General features: G+C 51.6%; 2 protein-coding genes across 3 annotated transcripts; both read left to right on the plus strand.

Annotated features, from left to right (window-relative positions):
* Positions 1–205: 205 nt before the first annotated feature.
* ATP6V0C (ATPase H+ transporting V0 subunit c) lies at positions 206–11,708 on the plus strand. Its single transcript, XM_066198264.1, has 3 exons — positions 206–550; positions 9,584–9,767; positions 10,870–11,708. Exons 1-3 carry the CDS (start codon positions 475–477, stop codon positions 11,072–11,074), a joined length of 465 nt encoding a protein of 154 aa, XP_066054361.1. The 5' UTR covers positions 206–474; the 3' UTR covers positions 11,075–11,708.
* A 5,659-nt stretch (positions 11,709–17,367) lies between these two features.
* AMDHD2 (amidohydrolase domain containing 2) lies at positions 17,368–26,304 on the plus strand. 2 transcript variants are annotated; one of them, XM_066197752.1, is made up of 11 exons: positions 17,368–17,756; positions 18,376–18,512; positions 19,182–19,321; positions 19,668–19,722; positions 20,132–20,344; positions 21,412–21,500; positions 22,488–22,632; positions 22,888–22,995; positions 23,689–23,757; positions 24,198–24,299; positions 24,653–26,304. In XM_066197752.1, exons 1-11 carry the CDS (start codon positions 17,674–17,676, stop codon positions 24,739–24,741), a joined length of 1,230 nt encoding a protein of 409 aa, XP_066053849.1. In that variant the 5' UTR covers positions 17,368–17,673; the 3' UTR covers positions 24,742–26,304. The 2 variants fall into 2 exon arrangements, with proteins under 2 accessions (XP_066053849.1, XP_066053850.1); XM_066197753.1 differs by lacking the exon at positions 24,198–24,299.
* Positions 26,305–26,577: the final 273 nt, after the last annotated feature.

Here is a 26,577-nt window from a genome sequence, read left to right on the forward strand (position 1 = left end):
AGGGCCGCCGCCGCGAACGGGGGCGCGAGGGGGAGCCCGAACGCCGCTGGGCCTCGCCGGCGGCCGCGCCGCGGGAACGGGACTGGGGCGCGGGGGAAACGTGCGGAGCGTGCGGGCGGGCGTCCCCCCTGCCGCGCACGTGGTGTGCGCCAAGGGCGGGGCGGGTGGGGGTGGTGGGTGTGATCACGTGACGGGCGGGCCGCCGCCATTTTGTCCTGCGGAGGCCGTATTTAGGGCGCAGCGCGCACGCCGCCGTCACTCCTGCCGGGACGGAGCTTCCGCGCCCCGGGTCCCCTGGCTGCCCGCCCCGCGCCCCAGCTCCCTCCGCCCCGCCCGCTCCCGTCGCGCCTCCGCCATTTTGTGGCCGAGCATTGCCCGCCGAGGACCGGCGCTGCGGCGGAACTTTCCGCCTTTCCCCCGCCCTCTCGAGCTCCCACTCTAGCGGCGCCTCGGCCCGGCCCGGCCCGCGCAGCCATGTCCTCCGGCACCAGCCCCGAGTACGCCTCCTTCTTCGCCGTGATGGGCGCTTCGGCCGCCATGGTCTTTAGCGGTGAGCACCGACCGGCAACCGGAGGGGCCGGGGAGAGGGCGGGGAGGAGGGGGAGCGCGGTGTGGGGGAAGCGGCTTCTCTTTCCCCGCCACTCCCCTGCCCCGGCGGGGCGCCATCGGCGGCGGGGGCTAGAATTCTTCGGGCCCGGGGGCGCCCCCCCTCGCTCCATCCGGGCTCCCGGGGGCGGCGGAGGGTCCGCGTCGGTGACGTCACCGCCGACGGAGCCCCCGGGGCCATGTGACTGCGGCGGCGGCGCCGCCCGGGCCGTCCGCCGTCACCCCCTTCCTCCGGGCAGCCGCGGGTCGGGGTCTCCCCGGTGGCCCCTCCGGGCGCTGTGGCGGGCGGGGGCGTTGTGCCGGTGGCGCTGGCTGTCCCCGGGGCTCTGCCCGCCCTGGCCTCCGCGGCGGCGGTTCTCCGACTGGCAATAATCGGCCGTGGTTGGTGTTTTAACCGTTCCCCGGATAACGCAAGACCAGTTTTTAACAGGATTGAACATAAATGTGGGGTCGTTTGGCGGGCAGTCCGACGCCTTAGACACGTCGATGTCCTTGCAGGCAGTGGACGAGCTCCTGAGCTACCCCGTGGAACGGGGATGCCGGGGCACGGGGGAAGCCCTGCTCCATGGCCCTCCCTCTGCGTCGCCAGGCAGCGAGCTCAGTGCGGTGTAAATTGGGTCATCCTGCGGCACCGCTCTCCCCACTGATGGAGCACAGATGTAGGGACCGTAAATGCTGGTTTGCACCAGAAAGACTATTCTTTAATGCCTTGTCTCTCAGAGCCTTGTTAAACCTCCTGCAGAAGGTGACTGCTGTTGCTGCACAGTGTTTGCTGCTTCCTGATGGGTGCAGACCTGCTGTTCCCTTTGGGATGTAACATGGGGAAGGCTTCAGCTGTTTTTTTTGTTTGTTTGTTTGTTTTTTTTTTCCCAAATGCAGCTGTCACAGCAATTGCTAATAAAACTTATTAGGAACCAATATGGCCTTCCCTTCTGAAGGCTTTAGCCCATGTCTCCACGGTTGTGAACATACTGTTTGGTCTTCATCTCCCACCTCATTTGGCTCCCTTCTAGTATTGAATTGGTTCTAGCTCAAGCTGTGTAAGCGTTGTTGAGGTGCTTGGGATCTCATTGTGTTAATATAGCCCTTGGGATGGTGGCTGGGTCTGCAGGATGGCTTTGGGAAAGCTGCTCTTGTTTGATGGGTGTGGGAGATGAAATCATGCAAAAGCCAAGTGGACAGTGGATTAAAACCAGTGTTTGAGAGGAAGCTGTCTAGCCATGCTGGTGTGGGCACCATGGACTGATTCCACACCAGCTGTGTTTGTGACTTGAATTTTTGATAAAACAAAAGTTTGGTTGGCTGTGTTTAGTCTTCCTTAGTTTGTACCTGGTGGTGGGATGCAGATGTTCATGCTGAGGGCAGTCAATGGGCTGCCACCTTGGATTTCAGGCATTGTACTCAAGCTTGACAGGTAAGAATTTTCCTGAAAACTCTGTGATTGAAATGCCATAGGAACCAGAGTTGGCACTGCTGACCCACCTGCCTCTTGGCTACTGAAGATAATGGAGGAAGAAACTAAGGCCTAGTTACTTGTTGGGCAAAAAAATAGCAGCGGTTCACTGCATTTTGCAAAATGGTCCTAAATAGTGAGCTTCCTTTTCAAGGAAGGAGTTGCTGGTTTCCTCTTGCAGAATGGCTTTTGGGAGCAAAAGAACATGGCTTGTATGCCGTTAGACACCAGATTTGTGACATGTGAGTGTGCTTCATCTGAAATATCAGTGAGGGATACGGACTAGAGTCAGTGCTTTAACAGGAGCTTGGAGTGGTGCTGGCGTGTCTGAACCAGCAGAGAAGCCTTTCGTAGAAGCTGCAGCATGACTGCATGGTGTGGTGAGGTTGCAAGGGGAGGGTTTGACTAGAGGAGTGCAAAGTCAGTCCTTAAGCTGTATTGGTGAAGGTTTGGTATCCGTCGTGCTGCAGCCGTTTTGTGAAAGGTCCTTGATGCAGTGTCAGGTAGTCCTGGATTCAGTGAGCTCAGAGGCCTTTCCTGACCCCAATAATGTTGTAATACCAGCAGGTCTGAGCCATGCAAGTACTCTTGCCAGGGCCAGTGATGGGTTCAGGTGCTGGACAACAGGTTATAGATACTGTTGATGGGAAATTGTTTCTTAGATGTGACCGTTCAGTGAAGTGGTTTGTATTTCTAAGGCAATATGGCAGAGATGTTAACATAGGATAAACTAAAACTTGTAGTGTTGTGTAGCTTTTGTAAGAGGCATGTGGCATCACAACATCTTCTGATTTTAGTTGTTAAAAAAGAAAACCCTGATTTTGAAGTAAGGAGCTAAATCTGGACAAGGAGTGTAAAACTCTAAAATTGTCCTGGATCAGTGTTAATTAGTGCAGTGATCATGTCTGACTCATGCTGTATCTAAAGATCACATTCTTGTGGAGCTTGTATTTCCAAGACATGTTTCTAGTAAACATGTTCAGGTTCTGTACTGTCCAGGTTAGTTTGATGTGAAAACAAGCAACTTGGAGCAGTCCTGTGTGATCTGTGAGCATTACTGGCTGATGGTAAATAGATAGCAGAACTTGTTCTGGTCAGCAAGAGACAAGAGCAGGCTGCTGTGACCTTGGCCATCTTTGAGCCTGTCTGGGTATTTGCAGATTAGAACTTGTTCTCATTGTTGCAGTTCCTTATTTCCCATGTGTGAAATGTGGTGGCTCAGGGTCAGGTGCTGTCGAATGATTAAATTATTGTAACTTTTTCATGTGATTGGGCACACCAGAATGGACAAGTGTGGTGTTGGGAAGAGCTGTCTGGTTCTGTGTGTTCTGGTGCTCTGTTCAAAGCTGTCACAAGTGTGTCCACTGAGCCCTCCATGGTGAGGGGAGTTGTCCTTAGGCCTGAACTCCAGATGGGCATTCAGTGCCTTCAATACCTGCTGTGCTGCCAAGCAGCTGGAAGATTCCTCATGAAGAGAACTTTAGTCAGCACTGTTAAATTAGTCCTGTGTCTTCTAATTTTTGCTGCAGAACCAATTAAATAGTACTTTTCTTTTAAACGAGGACTTTGGATATTATAGCAGTTGGTTGGCTTTTAAGGGACCTCCATGGTGAAATAGGTGGCTCAGAACACGTGGCTTGATGCAGCTGACAGCCCTGCACAGTCTGATTCTGGAAGGCATCATGACTATAAACAACTTGCATACTCAAAGGCAAATGGCATCTGTGCTTCCCAAAATACTGTCTAAGAGGTGGGGAGGTGGAACAGGAGAGCTGCTTGCAGGTAAAAAATGAAATGGCAGAGTGCAGCTCAAGGTAATTTTTGCTCCAAACGAGGGTGCTTGTGATGTGGGCAGGTGTGTGAGCTACCAGACTGTCTGCAGTGGAGATTAGCTTAAGCCTTCGTCCTTAACAGCAGGTAAAGCAGTGGATGGCTAAGACCAAAGTGCTGTAACAGAAGTGAGGTAGGCGATATTTCTACAGCTTGAGAATGGGGGAAGGCATCTCAACAAGGGCATCATTTCCTCTCAGTAAATGCCAGTCTTGGGAACATCTGAAAATGAGTTGGAACATCACTATAAACCATGGGCTCTGTAGAATGTGGCTTAAGCAGTTATGCTGCTGTTTGTACTGTGTCTTCCTGATGGATCCCTGTGTCACCCTGGAGTTGCTACACAGCCTGCAGGTGCTTCCCATCTGGTGGAAACACTCTGAGTAGCAGTGGATATGGATGACAGGTGCCTCAGGATGTCTTGGTCAGCTTCTTTTTTTCCTTCCTACACCTGGCCTCTTCCATATCCAGAGCCTGACTGGTTGCACACAGACATTGCAAGGTGAACAACATCCCAGCCTGACCAGGCTGTTGGGTATTCCTTGAAAGAGTGGTTTACAGCAGTGTGTGCTTCTCCAGTAAGGTGTAACTGGCAGCACTTGCTTCCTTTGGACTGTGAATCCTGTGAGCACACAGCTTTGGGTCAGGCTGCTCTGGCCACAGGAGTGTGTGCTGGGTGCAGTCAGGGGACCCGGGCTGTCCCATGCCACAGCAGTGGGGCAGCAGAGTTGTGGGTGCGGCTGGGTGCTCCCCTGAGACCTGCTGGTTGGGAAAGGGTCTTGCTAAGTGGTGTACCACACTGCTCTGCCAGTCAGTACCTGGAATACACTGGTCACCCGATTGGTAAGACAGGTTGCCTTTAAGGTGTTGGGAGGGAGCCTCTATGATGGTAAAGATACGTAACAAGTGGCTGGATGGACCCTGCTGCTTGCAGGACAAGCCTGTGCTCCATGCTGTAAGTGCTTTACCATACTTAGAACATCAAAGAGCTCTGTGTGCTGTGTCAGACAATCCAGAGTGCCAGTTGAAGCAGCTCTGGGACGGTGGAGTGGCAGATCCTTTTTTTTGCCTTGGACTGCTGCTATCACCGCAATGTCTCAAGGAGCTGGTGGTTTTCTAAGTTCTCAGATGTACTGACCCAAGAGTCAAAGGCCTGCCAGTTGTGGAGAATTTCTGATAATGCTGTAGGCTGGCAGCGCCAGGCCTGGTGGAAATACCCACACCCTTTCATTATATTATGGAAGAGCAAAAAGCTGTCCCTATTCCTGAAACAGGTGACTCACCAAAGGGTTCAGTCTACAGCTTCCTGTAGGGCAGCTTCCCTGTTTACCCCTCAGGTTTTTATTGGGGAACAGGTTTCAGCCAGTGTGATGGGAATTTGCATAGGCTCCAGTACAGTTCCCCTAACAGCTTGTCTGTTCTGTGCTGATGCTCCTGGGCAGAGCAACAGAGTTTTTCCAAGAGTATCCATTACTGTAACCTGAGGTAGAGCTGTTAAATGTGGTGGGGTGGGAGGGGGCAGGGCCAACCTGTGGGAAGCAGTTTGTTTTCTTTGGAAGTGCCCAGGTTTCTGGCATGGCAAAGCAAGGACTGTACTCGACCTGGATGTCCCCTCTAACATTTCTCCAGCCTTTTAAGAAGAACCTGCTCAAGGATGAATAGATGTTGGTGGATTGGTGTCTGTCTGCTCCCAGGGAAGCCTGCCTACTGCAGAGGGCAGCCCATTTGATAATGATTAGTTTTAAAATGTTCCAGATGTAAGTCCTTGTCCCAAATGGTCTTTCAGGCTTGCTGTGATGATAACCAGTGGTATCCTAATTGGAAATCTGAGTTTTATTACTAGCTCACTTCTAATGTAGGGGAATTCTGCATGTTAGTGCTCTGGAAATCTGTCATGTGCTGTGTGGAAATCTGCTTCAACATGGTGGGACATGGGAGGAATCCCTGACTCTGAACAGACTAAATGCTACTGGTGTGTATGTGGCTGGTTCTGAGTCTGTTCCTGGGCTGAGCTTGTCTGAATGTGTCAGCTGGTGAAACTGGATCTCCTTTGAAGACTTGGAAGGCTCCTCACAGCCTCTTTCTTTATCAAGGGGGTGACTTGCATCTGACTTAACTGCAAGGTTACTCTTCTTGGTGTGTGACCTGACTGAGCACAGTCACCTGCTGGAGCTGGAAAAGGTTGGTCTGATGCTGGATCTGCCCTTGGTCTGAAGAGCAGGATGCTGGGAGAGCGCTATGGAAAGATGTGGCAGTGGCAAGACTGACCAGTCTTCAGTCTTGGACAGTACAGCTTATCTGGCAAGTGAGTGTCTAGCTTATACTTGATCCTGGAGCTGCACAGCCTCACTCCCTCTGCTATCACTTTTAAAGGGACAGCTGTGGTGAGGTGCCAGGCAGCATATCCTCAGCCCTGAGGGAGGGCATTTTGCCCCCCGGGCCAGTACATAAATCAACTCTGGGCTGTGAGTTCAAGGAGTAAATCAAGTATTTCACAAGGAAGTTAACCTTTGAAACAGGCTTACTGGGAGTAGGTGGTCTTGAGTGGTGTGCATTGAAACTTCTCTCTCTTGTAACACCATTGAACTTCCAAATGGCACAGGTCCTGGTCGGAGACCAACGTGAATTCCTTCTCTGGTGAACTAGATAGGTGGAGTGCTTCTCCACCTGCCAGGTAAATGTTTTGACAGGTCTACCTCTTCAGTGGTAGTGTGTGGAGCTCACATGGTCTGTATGTTAGAGGTGAGGGAGCTGGATGAGCTGACACAAAACCCAGAGTCTTGGTGTGTAGCAGAGGTGTACAGCTCTTGCCCCACTTCCAGTGTATGCCACAGAGATCTCCTCAAACCCTGTTCACCAAGATTTTGGAAAACATGTCCTTCCAATCAGTGAGGGATATTTAAATGTAGCATATGAAGCATGCATGCTTCAGTTGTTCAGAGCTGCTGCAAGGTAGATGTGAAGGTATGCAGGAACATTGTCCAGGGTATCCATAGGCCAAAACTGAGTGGCTGTGCTGTGGTGGGAAGCAGTTATTGTCTGCCACCTTGCCTGTAAGACTGGGATAATGTCAAAGATGCAAGGATAACTTACCAGGCTAGTAAAGTGCTGTAAAGCTTTGTAAGGTGCTGGAGATGTCTCTTTGTTGAGGTGGTGATAAAGGCTTCCTTGGGAGCAGATGTGCCAAGCTCTGTGTGGCCACCAGTGGGAGTTCAGTGGAGCGTCAGTGACATCTTGGACTGTCATGTGAAGACTGGTGAACATAAGCTTTCTTTTGAACTGTGTCTAAAACAAGTTTAAGGCATAAGATCTCACCTCTTCTGGGCTTTTAACTGGGAGCTGAGAAACTTGTGCTGCACTGCCCTTCCACAGAAGCTTGAGCAAGCTGACTTTCTGTAATGGGTTACAAAATCACCTTCTCTAACACCACTGCCTTAATTGCAACACCCTCGAGTAGCTTCATGCTTGGAGGAAGTGATGACTGATACAGCTTTTAAATGGTGAACTTCCCTTATGAGCCTCTGCATTTTTTGAGAGGTTTGTAAAAGACTGCAGACAGGAGAAGTGGTTTCCCTTAAATTCTGTACCTAGGGTAGATAGTGGAACCAGGATTCAGGTTTAGTTCCATCCATTAGAACATGCTTCATCCAACAGAAATGGTTCCTAGTTCAAGTCACTGATTTCTTTCTGGACTTCCTGAGGGCTAGACCCTAAACAGGACATCACTGAAATGGCTGATTAAGTCCATGTGCTAATTTCCAGGTTCATCTTATATTTGCAGATAGAACCTGGTCATGGCTCAAGCTTTCTAGGTTGGGTACTAGTTTTGAATTGCCCAAAACAGCCCTTTACATCACTTGGTGCCAGTTGAGGTTCAAGAGCTTTGCTAGCACAGAACAAATTGGTAGTTAATGAGACTTTCCCTTCAGGTTTTCTTAACTGAAACTGAACTTCCTTCTTGGAATGAACCTTGTGTTAGTGCAGCAGTGCTGCTTGTATGAATGGCCTGGAGTTTTAGTGCCAAGCCCGGAGGATGGCTCCAAAGATGGGCTTTATAGGAGTGCTGGGTGAGAAGAAGGAAAACATATATGCAAACTCCTTCAAATACCTCCCAACAACTCTTTGGGACAAGGTGTATAATCTCACGTTTGGATACCGGTGTAAGGCTGTCGCCCTGATTTTCAGCCTTCTGATTTGTTTTACGTTCTTGTATTGGAGTTCTCATGCTTTGAAACATAAGCAAGCAGATTGTTTTTGCATTCCTCTCTGTGATGGACTGCAGGTTTGACCACTGGGGTCAGAGGGGTGTTCCTCTCGTCCCCCAATCCTTGACCAAATCCCAAAAACTATATAAGTTGAGTTTCCCAAAATAAACTTTTCTTGCTCTCAAGCTGACGAGTGAGTGTCCTTTTCATGTCCTGCCTGTGACATAAGGCAGTTACAGATCTTTGTGGAACAGGCAGGTCTCCCTTGGAGAAACCTTAGTTCTCTGTGGGTGGAGCAAACTCAACTATTAAGTCTCAGAACAGTACAAAGACTTTAAATGCCCATGGTTTAAATACACTCCAGCAGCCTTTTAGAACAGATACAAGAACATTTTCTTGCCAAATAAAGGCTGAACTCTGAAGCCAGTCTTGGTGGTGTCAGAAAAGGAGATTGCCTGCCCTTCCATGTGCCTATCTCTGCTGCTTCAAGAACTTACTCCTGGCTGGCAGTTGACATGCATGTCATCTCTGGGTGATGGTGAATGCGGTAGGAAGCTGGGGAGTTCCCAGAATACTCCTCAGTAAGACTGGAAGGTGTCTTTTCAAGTACTGCAGAATCAAAGAATGAGGTATTTGAGGAAGCTTCTGTGAGACTAATACAATGTTTTCAAGGCAGAAGTTACTTTGGGGTAGTGTTTTGTACTCTTCCAGCAGGTCTCAGGTACAGGTGATAAGCCTATCATTCTGTGCAGGTCTCTGCTCAAGTGTTGACGGAGATGATGAGTAAACCTTAGGTGTAAGGTGGTTGTGGTCCTCTATAACCTACAACCCAAACTCCTTTGTGGTTCCAGTGGTTGGATTGATAAGTGTTTGGACCTGAATCCTTCCGACATGAGGCCACCCTCTCCGTGTGCCAGAACTCTTCTCCAAGGAATGAATGTGGAGCAGTAATATTTGAGTTGGTTTCTTTCTCCGTGTGTCTGACGAAGCTGCAGTGGCACATTTAACTCCAGAGCCAAAGCATAGAGAAATGGGTTTTGTGGGAGAACAGGCCCCATGAAAGAGATCTGTGGATCTGAACTCGGTTCAGATGGCCCAGCTCACAGCTGTGTTCTGCTGGGGTACTCAGATGTGCTTTGTTGAGCCTTGCAGTGTGGACTCTGGGAGGGCACTAACACTGGAGTTCCCCTTGGGACTTTGGGTTTTGGCCCCTAAGCAGGGGCATGGATAGCTGCTGGGGGTGTGCCCTGCAGTGAAGCTGGTCTGGGAAGATGTTCTGCTATCAGTAGTGTTTGAACAGCATCTTTTACTCATCTTTGAAATAGGATTCTGGGTAGGTCACTTCCTCATCCCTTAGGGTAGTATTCCTGGCTGTCAAGTGACTGTGTTTTGCACAATCCTTCCTTGTGCTGACTTAGCTATTCTAACTGCAGCCTACTGAAGGAAATGGTATTTGAGGATGTGTCTAATGCATTTTTTTCTCTTCCAGCCTTGGGAGCTGCGTATGGAACAGCAAAGAGTGGCACAGGTATTGCAGCCATGTCTGTCATGAGGCCTGAGCTGATCATGAAGTCCATCATCCCTGTGGTCATGGCGGGTATTATAGCAATCTATGGCCTCGTAGTGGCAGTGCTCATTGCCAATGCCCTCTCACCTGAGATCACGCTATTCAAGTAAGTTGCTGTATCTGGCGGTTCTGTTTCAGACTGTCCTGTCACAGTTTGATGGTCTGTGTGTGGGTGGTTTTGGCTCAAGGCCCCTGGAAGCGCGGGCAGTGCTAAATTCTGCTGGGTTAGCCTTAGGAGCATGGGCTGGATTCCAGCTGTCCTGCTGGATGTCTCAGCCCCAGTGGAGCTGCCTGCTGAGTTGGCTGTGCTGTGGCTGTCGCAGATCAATCGGGCATCCCACTGCTCAGGTGGTGGGGCTCTGACTTGAAAGAAACTGTGTACAGGCAGCACTGGGATAGGAGACAAAACTCGTGTCACGATGCCAGACTCTAGACCTGGATGCACAAGTGTTTCCAATACTGTCTAAATGCCTGGGAGATACAAGTGAATAGTTAATACTGCTTTTGGTTTGTGTGCTGGTAAATCAATCCTTGAGCTATACATCAGGTCTCTATAGCAGCTACAGTCTGAAACTTAATCTGCTCTTGGCTTCTGAGAACAGCTGGAACTGGTGTGATTGAGCCCTCTTGGAATTAAACAGTGCTGCTGAAGTGTGACAGGTACCTCTGTTGCTGTACAGGCTGTACCTATGAGCAATGTGCTTGGCCTAACAAGACGTGGTCTAAAACAACACACTCCAAATGGTCCTGTGCAATTACCAGGTGGGCAGGCACTGATAGGCTCTGCTCCTTAGAGCTGCTCTCCTTCATGGAAAACCAGACCATTCCTGCCCAGCTTCTGCAGTGCAAGACACCTGGATGTGCTGTGGCTGTATATAAGGTTGCTCAAGGTTGGAGATGAGCAGCTACTAACAGACTGCACAGCACTGTGGGACAGGCATTGCTGCAAGTGCTAGTAAGTGCTGCTCCAACAGCACACTGAGCCTGCTGTGGTGGCCAGATGAACCTGGTAACTCAGTTTGGTGTGTGAGCCGCAGATGAACATCAGGTGAAGATCCTTCACTGCTGCCTGTTTTTTAAGTATCAGAGTTGGGAGTGTCAGTTAAGCATCTGCTTTGGGACACATTGGGCTTATTGAAAGAGTTTAGGGGCTTAAGATTGGGTGTCCTGTTCCTTGCCACTGAAACTCTTCCATCTCTGTCCCACAGGAGTTTCCTTCAGCTGGGTGCTGGCTTGAGCGTGGGTCTCAGCGGTCTGGCTGCTGGCTTTGCCATTGGCATTGTGGGCGATGCAGGTGTCCGGGGCACAGCACAGCAGCCCAGGTTATTTGTGGGGATGATCCTCATTTTGATCTTCGCTGAAGTCTTGGGTCTCTATGGCCTCATTGTTGCCCTTATCCTCTCCACGAAGTAAATGTTGCAGTATGATGTAAAGAGATGTAACAAATCTACGTTTAACAAAAAAAAAAAGCTCCAGAATGAAAATGGTTTCTCCAATGTGTACAGTTGTCCCAATTTGGTAGTTGATCTCTTGTAAATGCGCAATATATGTTAGTGACTCGTCTGTCCTGTGTGTACTTCAATATTAACTTGGATGGGCTGCTCCAAGCCTGCTGCATGGCTTGGGGTGGCCCGTGTGCAATTTTCCACCCATTGCTGTTAGTATTTTATGTATAAATATGAACTAGAAATGTAATTTTTTCTCTTCACTGGATGTTTATTTATAAAAGACTTGACATGTTCATACATCTATGGAGCAAGGATTTTCAATTTCCCATGCTATATATTAATCTTATATATAGGTAGATTACACTGTGGGGTCAATTGTAAGTGCAGAGAATTCCTTGGATGTAATTTTGATTCTAAAGATTGCTGTAGTGTCCTGGTATTGGAGTATGAGAATTTTGTGTTTTATTACAGCAATTGTCCGAAACACTCCGGTGTTTCAATAGTAACTGCGTATGCTTCGGCATCAGTCGTGCACCCAGTGTTGGGTTACAAACTTCTACCATGTTTCCAAATAAAACTTCCTCACTACATTGCTGTAATGCGTCCCTGGCTCTGATTTCCAGCTGTTGATGCTCCTTTGGGAAGAGGGTGAGGTCCCTTGAGGAAGGCAGGTTCCTGAAGTGACTGGGCAGCATGCCGGAGTGATGCTGCCACTTCTGCCACAACTTTCTCCTGAGCCATGCCGGTGTGCTTCCCAGCTGCTGCCATGGGCCATATTTGTGGTGAGCAGGGATGCAGGGCTGTGCTCACCTTGATCACATCTGGCTCAGTGTGATGCTCTGTAACCAGGGATCAGGGAGTTTGCAGCCTGCACCAAGGGCCAAGGAGAAAGGAGGGTGCAGGCTGCAGCCTGTGACCAAGAGGAGCTACCTTGTCAGGAAACAAGCAGCCCGTCCTTGTGCTGGCCCTGCAGAAGCTGAGCTGCTTGGAAGCTGTACTGTGAACAGTAATTGCCTCTGAAGTACCTCAACAATAGTCTCATCAACAAAATGGCTTCAGTCAAGAACTTGTATTTTTATCTTTTAAATCACAGGACTATTTGAGCTGGGAGATTCTGCTGCTGCAGATACTGAGTGCTGGAGCAGCCTCCTCTGGCCTGAGGATTTGACTACTGCCAAGCTTATATGGGAAATATGTGTTGGACCATTTCAGTGGTAAAGCTTGGTCCCAGTTAACACTGGCAAGTCTGTATCTTGGGGAGCAGAGCCAAATGTCCAAGCCAAAATGTTTCTACTCAGACACCTGGTGCTAGCAGTGCCTTTGGCATCAAACCAAGCTGATACATGTGGAGGGATGTGTCACCTGGTTGGGATTGAAAATGCCTATGTATGTTTCACCTAGGTACCTGTTCAGTGAGTGGTGCAAGTACCATAAAGAGCTGTGGCCAGAACATAAGGAGTTCACTGAAGCTGTTTGGAGCTTCTAACCTGACAAGGATGTTGCCTAGCCCAGGCCTGGTGCCACTGTGTGCACCTTCTGGGTGTTCAGGAGACTGTAGCTATGAGCCCGTCATCCTGTCAGGGTCAACAGTAATTATTAACAAAGGAATGGGATTACACTTTTTTTGCTGCTTGCTAAAGCCCTGATCTCTCTGCAGTCACCTCTCAGTGAGCTGGATCTGGGCTGGGCTGATTTGGCTTGGGAAGGGCTTTGCATCCCAGCAGTGAGAGCAGAGATGGTGGTAGGGCTGTACAGAGGTGTAAGCTGACTGAAGGAAACTCATGTATGCCTGCTGAAGCATGGGGGGGGGGGGGGGGGGAGAGAAATTCCTAATCTGAATGGTTTTAGTCATTCTTTTCATCAGCAAAAATAGTAGACTAAACCTCCGAATTAGGCTTTCCCCAGGGGTCATAAAGGTTTATGGAATCTCTAGATTAATTGTGTCTCACACTGACTGCAGAGGGGCCTTCCTGGTGCAGTCTGACAGCTTGCACCTGGGGGGTGAATCCCAAACCCAGGCTCTGGAGAGGATGCTGCATCCAGCTTGCAGTTCTGGTGAGAGGAATTGAATTTGGCAAGTTAAATTATGTGGGAGGGTAGGAGAGGTCCTGACTGGTGCTGCAAATATGCCTAACATCCAGTTTTACCTTCTATAAGGGAACCCTACTGCCAGTCTTTCTGCCAATTGACAAGAATGTGAGCAAAATTTCATTTAAGAGAGCAGCTAATTGCTCTCACCTCCTAGAGCAATTAGCGGCTGAAAGGCCCCCTGTTCCAGTCAACCCTAAGGTCCCTTGTAGGTTGGTGACATCGTGCCGAGACAGTTAATAGATACTCGCAGAACCGATGCAGGGAAGATCCTTTCAATGGCATTTTGCTTCATGCCTTGGAACATGAAGCCTTTGTCATTAATACATAAACCCATGCAAGAAGAACAGAGCTGGGCTGAGCGTGGATTGGGGGATGATCATTTTGTGCCAAGTACCTGCAGATACACCCAGAGTCAAATTAACGGTCTGCACATGCTGCCTCAGCCCTCAGTGATGTTCTGAATCCTCCGTGATGACTCCTGGCTGAAAAATCACATTTCAAGTCCTTCACTGTTACTATTGCATCAGCATATTTCTGAAATGATTCGGGGCATTAAGAATATGAGGGACCTGTGGGGTTTTTGAAATTCCTTTACTGCCAGGAGCATGGCAGCTCAGAGGGCAGTCCCAGCTGGCAGGGATTGACTCGGTGGTTTGGAAGAGGGGAAGGGAGTGGCTGTGCTGGCACAGCCATGGTGCTTTGGTTTGGTGCTCCGTGCGTGGCTGGGAGCGCTGCAGTGAGTCAGCCCTGCGGAGAGAAGAGGAGCGCAGCAGCACAGGGACAGGGCCATCTGCAGTCAGCGCAGGCTCGGGGAGGTTCAGGACCTGCTGTCAGAGCTGCCAGCACAGACAATGCCTCCACAGAGCCTGCTGACCTTGTTCTTTGTTAACCCATTCACACCAGGTTTTTTCTGGTTTGTTTTTTTGGGTTTTATTTGTTTTTGGTTTTGTTTTTGTTTTTTTTTTTCCCAAAGGCTGCAGGGTTTTTTTTTCACTGCTGTTGGGGAAGCATTTTTAAGTATCAGGATTTTATCTGTGATCGCTCAGAGATTTGCTTTCCTTGGGAGATCTGGCTTACAGAGAAGCATAGTAACCTGGAAAAGTAAATAAGCTTTGGGGAAATAAAAATCTTGTTATGAGAAACTGATCCCAGAAACCAAATCACTGTTTTCAATTACAGAGTAACAGCAGAGCTAATGACTGCAGCTCTCAGCAAACCTTGTTTCCTTCCCAGGCTGGCCAGGGGGATACTGATTGTATGGCATTCTCCTGTTTCCAGCCAGCTGTACTGTCTAAACCATCACTGTGCTCAGGTGACAGTTACCTGTCTCTGATGCACAGGACTTGGAACCTCTGGCATTAGTTTTATAGCTATTAACCATCTTTTTCTCTTGACATGATTAAATTAAACCCAGAACAAGTCTTCACAATGCCACTTGCCCTGGAGTGGGAATTTTCTGTTTCAGGGTTAAAGGATTGTGTCCCAAAATGCTTCTCTGTTTTTGTTCCTGCTAAAGCTAATTAATGCTGTTATTTTTTTCTGCAAGACACACTTCAGTGAGCTCCTGAGAGCCACAGCTTTGCAGCTCATATCTGTGATTTTCAGCCAAGCTGGTTCTTGTCACAACACAAAAGCACACAGGGAAAAATCCTTGCCCTTACCTTGCAGCGTTTTAGGGGCTGAGGTTTTGGGGGCCCACGCTGTACCCACAAGGTACCTACAGACTCCTGACAGCTCTCTCTAACCTGAGAGAGTACAAACTGGGCGGGATGCAGCTCCTGGAGAACTGGTGGCTTGTCTTTGCCGTTTTCCTTTTGCTGAAGGACAAGCTACCCTCACCACAGGATCAGGTCTCCCTCTTCAGGATTCATCAAGGGGATACCAGAGACTGTGTAAGTTCTGGAGCCTTTTCTTGCACTTTGAACTGCGCTGTCTATGCTGTTATACCTGTGCTTTCTTCCTTTGCCTTTGGCAGAAGGGAAAAGGGTGACTTAAGTGGCAGAGAGTGAATTCAGCCATTCTCTGCTAATGGCTGTCTGCATGAGGTAGGCTGAGGACAAATCTTGGGAAATCATATATATTCCCAAGACTGGCAGTTTGTTCTAAGCAGCCTCCATGGCTCCTGTGTGCCTTGGGACAATTTCTTACACATCTTTGTGAATGCCTGTCAAAATCAGAAGACAGGGCTGTATTTCAACAGCCCGTCGTTCAGCAGCAGTGCTGGCCCCAGCCTTTGCTCCTGCAGCTGCTCCATGTGCTCCCCAGCTCCTCCCAAGTGCGCAGGTATAACTGCTCTTGCTGCCAGGCACTGGACCTAATTTGGGAATTGAGCCAGGTTAAAAATAACTCAACCTGAAGGAAAAAAACCCACGTTTGCTAAAGAAAATGCAAGCAAAACTACAGCCTGTGATTCCCTCTGCCTTTTACTGGGCAGTGGAGAAGAAAGAATATGGAATTATTATTAGAGGAGCGTGCAATATTGGTGATGCAAGATGGGGTTAATTTAATGCTGAGAAATAAAAGGAGAACATCCAAAGGAGTAAGGCTTTAGCAGTACATGCCATAAGCTGAACTGGATGACATATCTGCAGCCTCGAGGAGCAGATTCCCACCGCTTGGCACACGCTGTTCAGTTCTCCCAGCAGTGCAGACAGGTCTCAGCACTCTGATCCAGGCTTGGGACTGGCAGCCTGAGAAAGCCTTGGATCTGTCTGGCTGGAGGGTTCTCAGGTGAAGTTCTTGCCACAAGGGGGGATATTTATAGTGGGTGTTCCTGTCTGTGAAGCCAGTATTTGCCTTTACCTCAGCATCTCCTCCACTGCCAGCTAAAATTACTCTCACAGCCCTGTCAGCTTGTATGTTCCTGGGGGAGGGACCTGTTTTGGCCACAGGCAGTCGGGGTGCCATACATGCCTTCTGACATCCAAATTCGATTTAGCAGCTTGGATGGGTCCTTTCTTCACAGACAGATAAGCAGGGCCGAGAGCTGTTTTTAGGATTCATCCTCTCTCTAACTTTGGGGTTTCCTCAGCTCCACCTGTATGATGCTAAAAATCATTCCCAGCAATACAGTGCTGGGTGTCCCAGAAGTGCGTAATTTCATGAGGAAAACCTTACAGCTCATCCAGTTCAGCCACTCCTGCCATGGGCAGGGACACCTTCCGCTATCCCACATTGCTCCAAGCCCCATCCAACCTGGCCTTGGACACACCCAGGGATGGGGCAGCCACGACTTCTCTGGGGAAGAACAAGTCTTTGTTTTCTTTTTCTTCACCAGAGAAGTCCAAGAGAGTTCCCAATATTCCATCTATCCCTGCCCTCTGGCAGTGGGAAGACATTCCCCCGTTTCCTGCCCCTCTGGGACAATGTCCACAATTCCTCCCCAGGTCTCCTAGAGTCCCTTTATGCCCTGGAAAGGGCTCTAAGGTTTCCATCGCTTCTCTTCTACAGGTGAACCCCCCCAGCTCTGCCAGCCTGGCTCCAGAGCAGAGGGGCTCCAGCTCTTGGAGCATGGCTGTGGCCTGAAACCATTCTTAGCCTCAAAGTCCAAAACAGTGCTGCACATAGTTTTCCCAGCCTCAGTTGGCATCATTCCCATCTCTCCCTTTCAGGCCTCTTTCCTAGCATCCTGCTGGCAATAGGAGCAGCTTGTAGTGTGGACGAGCACTGACATCGTGGAATGATAAGCATGATTCAAAACCTGATTAAAATCCAATTCCAGGCCAGACTGGGATATTACATTCATACAGAATTGTATTCCGCATCACTTTTCTTTCCTGGGAGAGATTCATCAGCAGTGCCAGAGCCCACATCAGCTGGGTGGAATCATGTCTCATCAGCTTCCCTCGGGTACGCAGGGGCCAGTGGGCTGAGGGGGTCACGATGGGGGTCTTGGGATGGAGGTGTCAGGATGGGGATCTCAGGATGGAGTCTCACAATGGGTGGAGTCTCAGGATGGGGTTCAGGATGGGGTCTCATGATAAGGGTTCCCGCCGCCGACCTTCTCAAGATGGCGGCGCCCTTCCCGTGATGGCGGCTCTCGAGGCCGGTCAGGTGCCGCGGGGCGGGAGGGGAATCCCGGCACGTGTCGGGCGCGCTCACGTGACCAGGAGCAGGCGGTGCTGCGGGGCGGGACCGCGCCCAGGCCGCGCCCCCGGGTCCCGGCGCCCCCGGAGCGGGGACAGCGCCGCGGGCCCGGCGCTCATCGGGCACCGCGGCGGGGCCCGGCCGCACGGCGCCGAGGGGCTTGTTCCTCACAGCGTCGGCTCAGAGCGCCGGGCCGGGGCAGGAGCTCACCCTCCGCCTGCCCCCGGGGCGGCGCTGCTGTGCCTCCGCCCCTCACCGGCTGCCCAGTCCCGCGGCAGCCGCTCGCGCCGTAGCCGCGGCCTGGCCTTGCTTCGCCACGCCCGGTCCCCGCCCCCCGCGCCGGCCACCGGGGGATTTGCGGTTCCCGCCGGCTCCTGCTGCCTCGCTATGCCCTCCAACAAATCCGTCTCGGACGCGCCCATCGTCCAGTTCACCAACTGCCGCATCCTGAGGGACCACCGGCTCCAGCGGTGAGGCGGGGGCTATGGGCGGTACCGCAGCGGACGGGGGTGCTGGGGCTGTTGGGGTACCGTGATGTCCGGCGGTACCGCGGCTGCCCGGGGATATCGTGGTGCGCGTTGGGTACCAAGGCTGCGCGGCTCCCCGGGGTGGGGGCGCTCCCGGACGGGCCGCCTATCTGACCTGACACCTGCAGTGCCGACGGACGGTCGCCAGTTCCCCCTGGGCACCGGCTGTCGGCCCTCACCCCGCCGAGCTCCCACCATCCCACGTCCCCTCTGCCAGGTTTTGGGGGGAGATGGGGCGGGTGTGGTGTATGGGGTCCCTGTCGTTTTGTCTCTTCTGCCGGCCCCCTGGTGCTTTGGCCATCATCACCATCACCTTTGAGGGGCAGCCCATGAAAATCCTATTCCCGTGAGTTTTGTAGAGCCAGAGCCAGGCAGAGAGGGCTGCTTACTGCGTCCCAGCTGGAAGAGTGTCCCAGCTGTGCTCTGGCAGACATCACAGAGCCTGTGGCAGGAGCTGCCGGTGGGATCCACTCTGCCCGGGGTCGCTGTCACTGGGGCATGGCCACCTGCTCCATGTGCTGCAGATGGCACCAGAGCTTGGTGTGTGTGACTGTCCCTCCAGGGAGGACCTGTGGGTGCGAGAGGGGAAGATCCTCAACCCAGAGAAACTCTTCTTTGACGAGAAGGGCTCTGCTGATGTCCAGCTGGACTGCAAGGACAGCATCATCGCCCCAGGTTTCATCGATGTCCAGATCAATGGTACAGTGAAGCTACATGCACTCATGGACCGGGGGCATCCCGGGTTTGTCCATCCCTAATCCCTAGCCCCACTGCGGGTGTCCTGCCCATTACACGTTTCAGCTGCTCAAGGGAGGTGTGAGTCACCCAACCAATGACAAATAGCAATTTAGCCTGTGGTTGTTGCTGTCGTGTAAGTGATCCCCTTTGGCCAGGTGAGGGTTTCCTCTGAAGTCATTTTTATCTGTATTTTATCCTGCCCCTGCACTGGCAGGATGCCAGCCCTACCCTTTCCAGGTTGTGGGAGGAGAGGGCAAGACTTCCCAAGGGAACGATACCTGCAATAGCTCTCTTCAGAAGGAAAGAGGGGCTTGTTCTATGGTAGCTAAAGTTGGAAGTCAGATCCCTTTTCAGCTGGGAATTGTCACATTTTGCCCTGCATCAAAATAAAAAGGTTGTGCTTGCAAAACACTGGGATGCTGTGGGGAAGAGCACTTGGGGGTGGCGATGGTGAGATTTATACTTGTGGAACCTTGGAATGTAGGACAGAAGTGCTGGTGGAGCCCTCTCTGTCAGTGCCCTAAAAATGCAACATCTCCCTCCAGTCACACAAAGTCTGTCTTCAGTGTTTCTGGGTGGAACACACCCACTGAGGAAGCTACAATTTCACCCATTTTGTTTGTGGCACAGGAGGCTTCGGGGTGGACTTCTCTCTGGCTACGGATGATTTCAAATCAGGTATTGACCTGGTCAGTCAGAAAATCCTATCCCATGGAGTGACGTCTTTCTGTCCCACCCTGGTGACTTCTCCTCCATCTGTGTACCACCAGGTAAGGGGTCTTCTCCTCTCCCATCCGCAGGGGGATCAGGGACTGAGCTTGGTATCAGGAGGTGGGTGGGCCAAGACTGCGATAGCTGCCAGGGCAGAAAAGCCATAGGCATGAGGAGCTGGATTCTACTCTGGGTTTCTTGCCCTCAGCCTTTAGAATGCTGAGACAGCCATGTCTCCCAAGCAAGCTCTGCACACCAAGGCCTGGAGACAGCCTTTCTTTGAGGGCTGTGATGGTCCCAAGTGGTTCAGCTACAAATCTCCCTGCAGACCTAATGTTTGGGTCTGATTTTGCAGGCTGGGGGGCTGTGTCGGGGTTGCCATGCCTGACAAACTCCTTTCTCTAGGTTCTCCCTCAGATCACTGTAAGAAATGGTGGAGCCCATGGAGCAGGAATACTGGGTAAGTGGATTCATCCCCCTGTGGTGCTACACTAGGTGGGCAATTATCTTGTTCACGGTTGAGGTGAAAGAAGTTACAGAGCACAAATAGGAGCTGGAACTCTTGGTGGGAGGGACGCACAGACCCACCTTTGTCCCTCAGGATGTGCCTGGCCTTTGCTGTGGTCTCTGTCATCGTACACACGCTGCACCAGCCCCTTTGGGGCCCCTGGAGCAAAGGCAGTGGGGTGGCTTGGCTTGGCCAGTGGCCAGCAGTGCATCCTCACTGTGCTGAGCTCACAGTTGCCTGAGCCATGTGTTTTGCTGCAGAAAAATGGCAAGAGTGTGACTAGAGCAGAGGAGACATAACAGGTTTCTTGGTCCTTGGCAGGGGGAGGAAGGGTCACTGTTCTTTGTTCCTGTTTGGACAGGTGCCCACCTGGAAGGGCCGTTCATCAGCAAGGAGAAGAAGGGTGCCCACCCAGAGCACTGCCTCCGCACTTTTGAGGCAGGTGCCTTCCAGGACCTGCTTGCCACCTATGGCTCCCTGAACTGTGTCCAGATAGTGACCCTGGCCCCTGAAATGAGGAGGAGCAGTGAGGTGATCCGGGAGCTCACCAAGCGGGGCATCTGCGTCTCCCTGGGTAAGGGCTGGGGCCCCCAGGGCTTAGGGGGGCTCTGGCCGCCCCTCCCTTGGGGCTGTGGCATCTCTAACGGTGTCTCAGTGCAACTGGACAGGATGGGATTCTCTTCTGCCTGGCCGGTATGGAGATGGCAGACCTGTCACAAATGAGGTCCTCGCTTGATGCTGTCAATCTGTCATGGCAAGGGCCAAAGTTTGTATTGACTGAGGAACCCCTGCAGCAAACACAAGGTGCTGTTCTAACACAGGGAAGAATAGCAGTCTTAGTTGGAGGTTTGATGATGTGGAAGGGTTCAAACTCTGAAGTTCCACTGCTTTCAGCCTTATGTGACAGGTGAAATGGTTTTCCAAAGGTTACTGTTGGTTTGATAACTCTGTTTTTCAACCGGAAGTGCTGTAGGAACCTTACCCTCCTGGCTGGCCTCTGACTTAAAACTGGCTGTGTTTTTCTTTTCCTTTGTTTCACAAACTCTTCTTTGTCTCAGATCATTTAAAGGTTTTTTTTGTTTTGTTTTGTTTTTTGTTTTTTGTTTTTTTTAAGGGGGGAAGTTATTCAGGGTTAAATTAAACCTCAAGTGAGAAGGGCATTCATACAGCAGACTGTCTCTTATCCCACAGCCACAGAAACTCCAGAAAGGCAAGGTTAGCCCACAGAGCTGCTGTCCTGTTGGGGAGACAGAAGTTTTTTTCTGGATAGTTTAATTTCCATATGCTTTCCTGGCAAAATCCCCACCGTTGTGAGGGTATCCTCTGCTACCTCTGTACAAAACATTTAAGTATCTGAGGCCAGCAGAAAGGCGTGTCGTTGGACCAGCCTAAAGACAACATGCTGTGAGCAAGGCAGCATTTGTGACAGCTGTGATGTGAACACTGAAGGAGTTCAGGTGAAACACCCAACCCCAGAGTCCCCTCAGGTCATGGCCAGACACATCTGTGTCAAGGATGCACCTGAGACCTCAGGCCAGGGTGGGCTTTAGAGCATAGTCCAGTGATGGGAGTGTCTTTGCTCCTGTAGGGAAGTCAGTGGAGAGATGAGCAGAGGAATCAGGCGTTGATCTGTGTTTCCAGGTCACTCAGTGGCTAATCTCTCCCAGGCTGAGGAGGCTGTGCAGCACGGAGCAACCTTCATCACTCACCTCTTCAATGCCATGCTGCCGGTGAGTTCCCAGAGGCATCTGCCCTGCTCCAGGGCTGCTTTTGGGCTTTCTCTCCTGCTCCCCATGGGTCTGTGTTCTCCCCAGCTGGTTTTGTACCATGCTTTGCAATGAGGTTTTGGCACTGAACCTCTGGCTTCACATTCCTACTGCTGGATCTGAAGGATTCAAGGCTGTAGCAGACTCTTGAAGTTCATCACTGAGAAGGACTAGGAATGTTGGTGGGTGAGAGCTGGACATGCCCTTGCTGTGTGCACCCAGGCCCCCTCCTGTGTGTGTGCAGCAGGGAAGGGGGGGATTCTGTTCCACTCAGGTGAGACCTCACCTGCAGAGCTGCCTCCAGCCCTGGGGCCTACACCAGAATGACATGGAGCTGCTGGAGTGAGTATAGAGGCCACAGAGATGCTGCAGGAGCAGAAGCCCCCTCTGCTCTGGAGGCAGGCTAGCAGAGCTGGGAGTATTCACCTGGAGAAGAGAAGGCCAGAGAGACCTCAGAGAGAGAGGTCCAGAGAGACCTCAGAGCCTCTTCCTGTGCCTAAATGGGCTGCAGGAGAGCTGGGGAAAGGCTTTGGACAAGGACCTGAAGGGGCAGGACAAGGAAGAATGTCTTCCCACTGCCAGAGTTAGATGGAATATTGGAAAGATACTATTGGCTGTGAGGGTACTGAGACCCTGGCACAGGCTGCCCAGAGAAGCTGTGGCTGTCCCATCCCTGGAAGCATTCAAGGTCAGTTTGGATGGGGCTTGGAGCACCCTGGGAGAGTGGAAGGTGTCACTGCCCATGGCAGGGGTTGGAACAAGATAAGCTTTATGGTCCCTTCCAACTCAAACTGTCCTGTGATTCTGTGATTCAAGGCAATGCCCAGGTTTGCCTGGTAAAGCTGCCAGGCACTGTGTGATAGAGATGGCCGCTGCATCCTCTGAAGGGAAGTCTCAGCCAGTGCATCCTGGTGATCATCCAGAGCTTGTCCCCTCTCTCCCCTTGAGCAGTTCCACCACCGTGACCCTGGCATTGTGGGGCTGCTGACAAGTGACAAGATTCCTGCTGGGCGGAGGGTCTTCTATGGCATGATTTCTGATGGCATTCACACCAACCCCGCTGCCCTGCGCATCGCCCACCGAGCCCACCCCAAAGGTGAGCCATGGCAGTCCTCACAGTGTCACCAGCCACTCTGAGCACTGCACCATCTCCCAGAAGACATTCGTGCTGCCCTTGCTGTCTGGAAGGTCACAGCCACATGTGCTGATCCCACAGTCCTCTTGCTTTGGTGGGATGTGGCTGGAGACGCGTGACCCTCTGGGAGGGTGTCATGGGTCAGCAGGGCACAGTGCTTGGAGCTGCAGCAGAATCGGCTAGTGTTGACAGGGCCCCTTTCCTTGTGTTCTGCAGGGCTGGTGCTCGTGACAGATGCGATTGCTGGCATGGGGCTGGCACCGGGTCGGCACACGCTGGGGCAGCAGGTGGTGGAGATCGATGGGCTAAACACCTACATTGCAGGTAAGTGCTGGCCCTCTTGCTGAAGAGCTGGGGACAATGCTGCCATTGGCACCATTCAGCTGAGGAGCTGAGCACACCGTGCTGTCCCTGGCGGTGTGTGGCAGCGTTTGTGCCACCCTCTTGGGTTTTGATGCCTGGTGGATCTGCAGTGACTTGGCCTTGGGCATAATGAAACTCCTGGTAAAGAGGAGAAGTGTGCCACTCTCGTGGAGGAATCTGTCCAGCTGTAGCTGTCTACAACACCTTTGAAAGCCTTGTTGCCCAGTGTCAAGGGTGCCAGAGGTACAGGGCATCAGTAAGGACAGAGAAATCTTAGAGATATTTATTGTCCCTTTCCTCTATTATAACACTACTGCTTCTTGCTAGCTAAATTCTCTAGGTTTCAAATTCCCGAGTAGATGAAGACTGGGAAGGTGTTTCAGAGAAGGAGCATTCCTTTCTCTACTACCTTCCTCTGGCAGCAGATGCCTGCATTGTGAGCTAGTTTCACCCAGTCTACCTGGTCTGACAGTGGAGCTGGGAGTAACACCCATGTTACCCTTCCTGTGCTTCAGCAGGAAGTGGCTGCAGGTGCTTCAGCTTGCTCCTGTCACCCAGGACTTCTGCGCTTCTGGTCCCATTATGCTTCCCTAGTGCCCTGCTTCTTGCTGTGAGCTACAGGCGCTGCTCAGTGCCATCCTGTTTCTCTCCCAGGCACAAAGACCCTGAGTGGCAGCGTGGCAACCATGGACACATGTGTGCGACACTTCCAAGAAGCCACAGGTAAGAGCCTTGTCCACAAGCTGGTTCTCCCTGTGTTGACACGGGAGGAGGTCTTGCTTTTGCCAGATATGTACATTCCACCAGGAACATTCCCTCTCACCTGAGACATGGCAAGGGCTGGGATCAGTGCCCTCAGATGAGCCCCTTTTTGAGGGGAAGTTTCATTTTAACCCATAGAACTAATGAGAGGCAAACTCTCCTGCTTCTTCCTCACAAAAATGAATGGTTTTCCCTTCTCCATACCCTAGGTATTCAGTTTTTCTATGCCTGCTCTCTCCTGTAGGAATATTTCTCTTCCCAGCTCCAGCTGGCTGTGGTGAGGGTGTTCCAGCTTGGGTCCGCCAACTGCCTGGTTGACAGTTGCCTTGTCCAGGGGGATTTGGGCTGCTCTGGCAATGGGGCTCTGGCTGCCCTAACGTCTCCCCAATTCTCTGTCTAAGGATGCTCGGCAGAGACCGCGTTGGAGGCGGCGTCTCTGCATCCCGCTCAGCTCCTGGGGATTGAACATAAAAAGGGGACACTGAATTATGACTCTGATGCAGGTACGGGTATGGGCGCAGCACGTACTGGTGTGGAGACAATGTTGTCAGGGCTCACAAGTGCTGGAGCAAAGCAGGGGCTGCTGTAAGCACACGCTCATCCCCTGTTTCAGTGGGAGCTGCAGGGAGACTTGCTCTACCTGGGATAAGCTCTGGGCTTTTGCTCCAGTGGTTTTTCCCTTGGATGTGCTTCCCACATCTCAGCCGAGCAGAAAGCAGAGCTGCCAGTGCCAGGATTGCACTGCAGTGCCATCCTGGGGTGGGGAGAAGCCCTTCCCCACTGAGCTCAGCTCTCCCCAGCCAGCTCCGGCAGCTCCGTTCTGACAGCTGCTTTCTTTCTCTTTTGTCCAACACAGATTTCCTAATGCTGAATGACAGCCTGTATGTGCAAGCCACGTACATCGCCGGCGAGGAAGTCTGGCGACAGGATGTGTCGGGCATGTGACACTGGGCTGTCCCGGTGCCCTCCAAGGCTCCCTGGCACTGTGGTTAGCAGCTCTGGCAACCGCCCCACTTCTCTCTTTTGGTTTTTCTTTTTCCCAATTCCTTCCTGCAACTCCCTCAAAGGAGTCTTATACCAAAGAGCTGCATTTTCCAGCTTCCAGTTACAGCCATGCCTGCCACAAATTTGTTGGTGCTCAGTTGGTGGCATGGGGAGAGAAGGCAGCTCTGTGCTGGCAAGGCATGCCAGTCCTGGAGTGACCTACAGGACTGCACAGCTGTCCTGCCCCCAGACAGGTGCTCCTGTCACCATCTGACAGCAGTGAGGAACTGTCCCAGCCTTTGCATGGTTTATACAGCACACACTAATATGCTCTGCACCGGAGGCAGACTCAAGCCATTCCTATTCCTCTGCCTGCTGCTTGCTTCACTCCCAGGCAGCCATGACTCGTTAGACATCAGCTTCCACCAGCTCAGCTCGCAGCTCTTCCTGTGACAAGGTTTCTGTTGTGTCAGCAGAAGCTGAGGATCACATTTGGATCTCCCGACAGCCCTTCTGTCGCGCATCCTCAGAGCAAGGCTGCCACAGCTCACTGACTCAGTGCCCTTGTGGGGCTGAATCCTCAGGGCTGAGATCAAACCCAGCAATACCAAGGCATTGCTGGTCCTTTGTGCCTTTTCCCTGCATGGGCATTGAGTCCACAGAGCTGGAGATAAGAACAGCATCCTGCCACATAAAACAATGTTCCTTTAACTCCTTGCCTTTTCTGGATGGGTTGTGCAGGTTCTGTGCCAGCCATACCAAGAAGAAGAGCCTTTGCATCACCTCATGGGTTTGTGCATTCCTCAGGCCACGGATGGGGAGCTTTTGCTTTAGGGGATGCATCCAGGCTGGTGGTGGCAGGCTCACGAGCCCTCAGTCCAACTCAGGCACTGAGGGAAAGGAAAACTGCGGTGGGATTCTGGCCTTTCAAGACAGATATGATAACTCATTACTTTGCACTCCTTATCTTCTCCAGTAATTGACTGTCAGATTTTTTCCTGACTCTTGGACACTTGTATATGAGGAATCATGCTGACTTCAACCCTACTCAACCACTCAGAACAAGCCTCAAGATAAAGTCTGCAGACAACCTTGGATAAGGCTCAAACCACTGAGGTGGTTTTTGTAATGAGGGGAGGGCTCAGACGACGGCAAAGTCTCAGCTAGGGTGGAGATTGTAAGGCAGACAGAAGTCTAGTTGGGATTGGCAGAAATGTACCGATTTTTCCAGTGCCATTTTATAATCTTTAGCAGCAACATTTGGAAGTGCTTTCCGAGCACTTTAGAGCCCTTCTGTCAGCCTTGGAGAATTTCTAACATCAGCTGCCAACGTCAAGAGGAATTATAACCTCCATGGTTTGAAGCATTTGAGAGACACCAACCCCTGCGCTGTGCTGCTGCAGTACTGACCTCACGGGGATCTTCTGGCGGCTGTTAGAAGCAATCCAAGGGGGAAAAATGCCTATGAAACGAGGTGTCTAACTTTTTATTTACAAAATTAAATAATCAAAAGGAAATCTAAAATGGAAATGGGATTTGACAGTACCTGTAGGTGTGTAGTACCGTTTTTTGCCTGCCCGTGGTGGTGCGTGCTGGCGTGGCCTGTGTCGGGCTGGCGTGTGAGAGGCCAGGGCTGGTGTAGGCGCTCCTGCGGGGATTTGGCCCAAGGAAGGCGGCACCGCCGGATCCGAGCCGGCCGTGGGCACACGTGGCCGGTGTGTCCCTGCGGGGCTCCGGCGAGCAGAAGGGAGGCGCAGGGTCACTAATGCGCGGCCAAGGCGGGCGCTTGGGACTCCG

The sequence above is a fragment of the Chamaea fasciata genome, unplaced genomic scaffold (assembly GCF_029207755.1).
Source record: "Chamaea fasciata isolate MVZ Bird 193981 ecotype frontalis unplaced genomic scaffold, bChaFas1.0.hap1 SCAF_16, whole genome shotgun sequence".
NCBI classification, from domain to species: domain Eukaryota; kingdom Metazoa; phylum Chordata; class Aves; order Passeriformes; family Sylviidae; genus Chamaea; species Chamaea fasciata.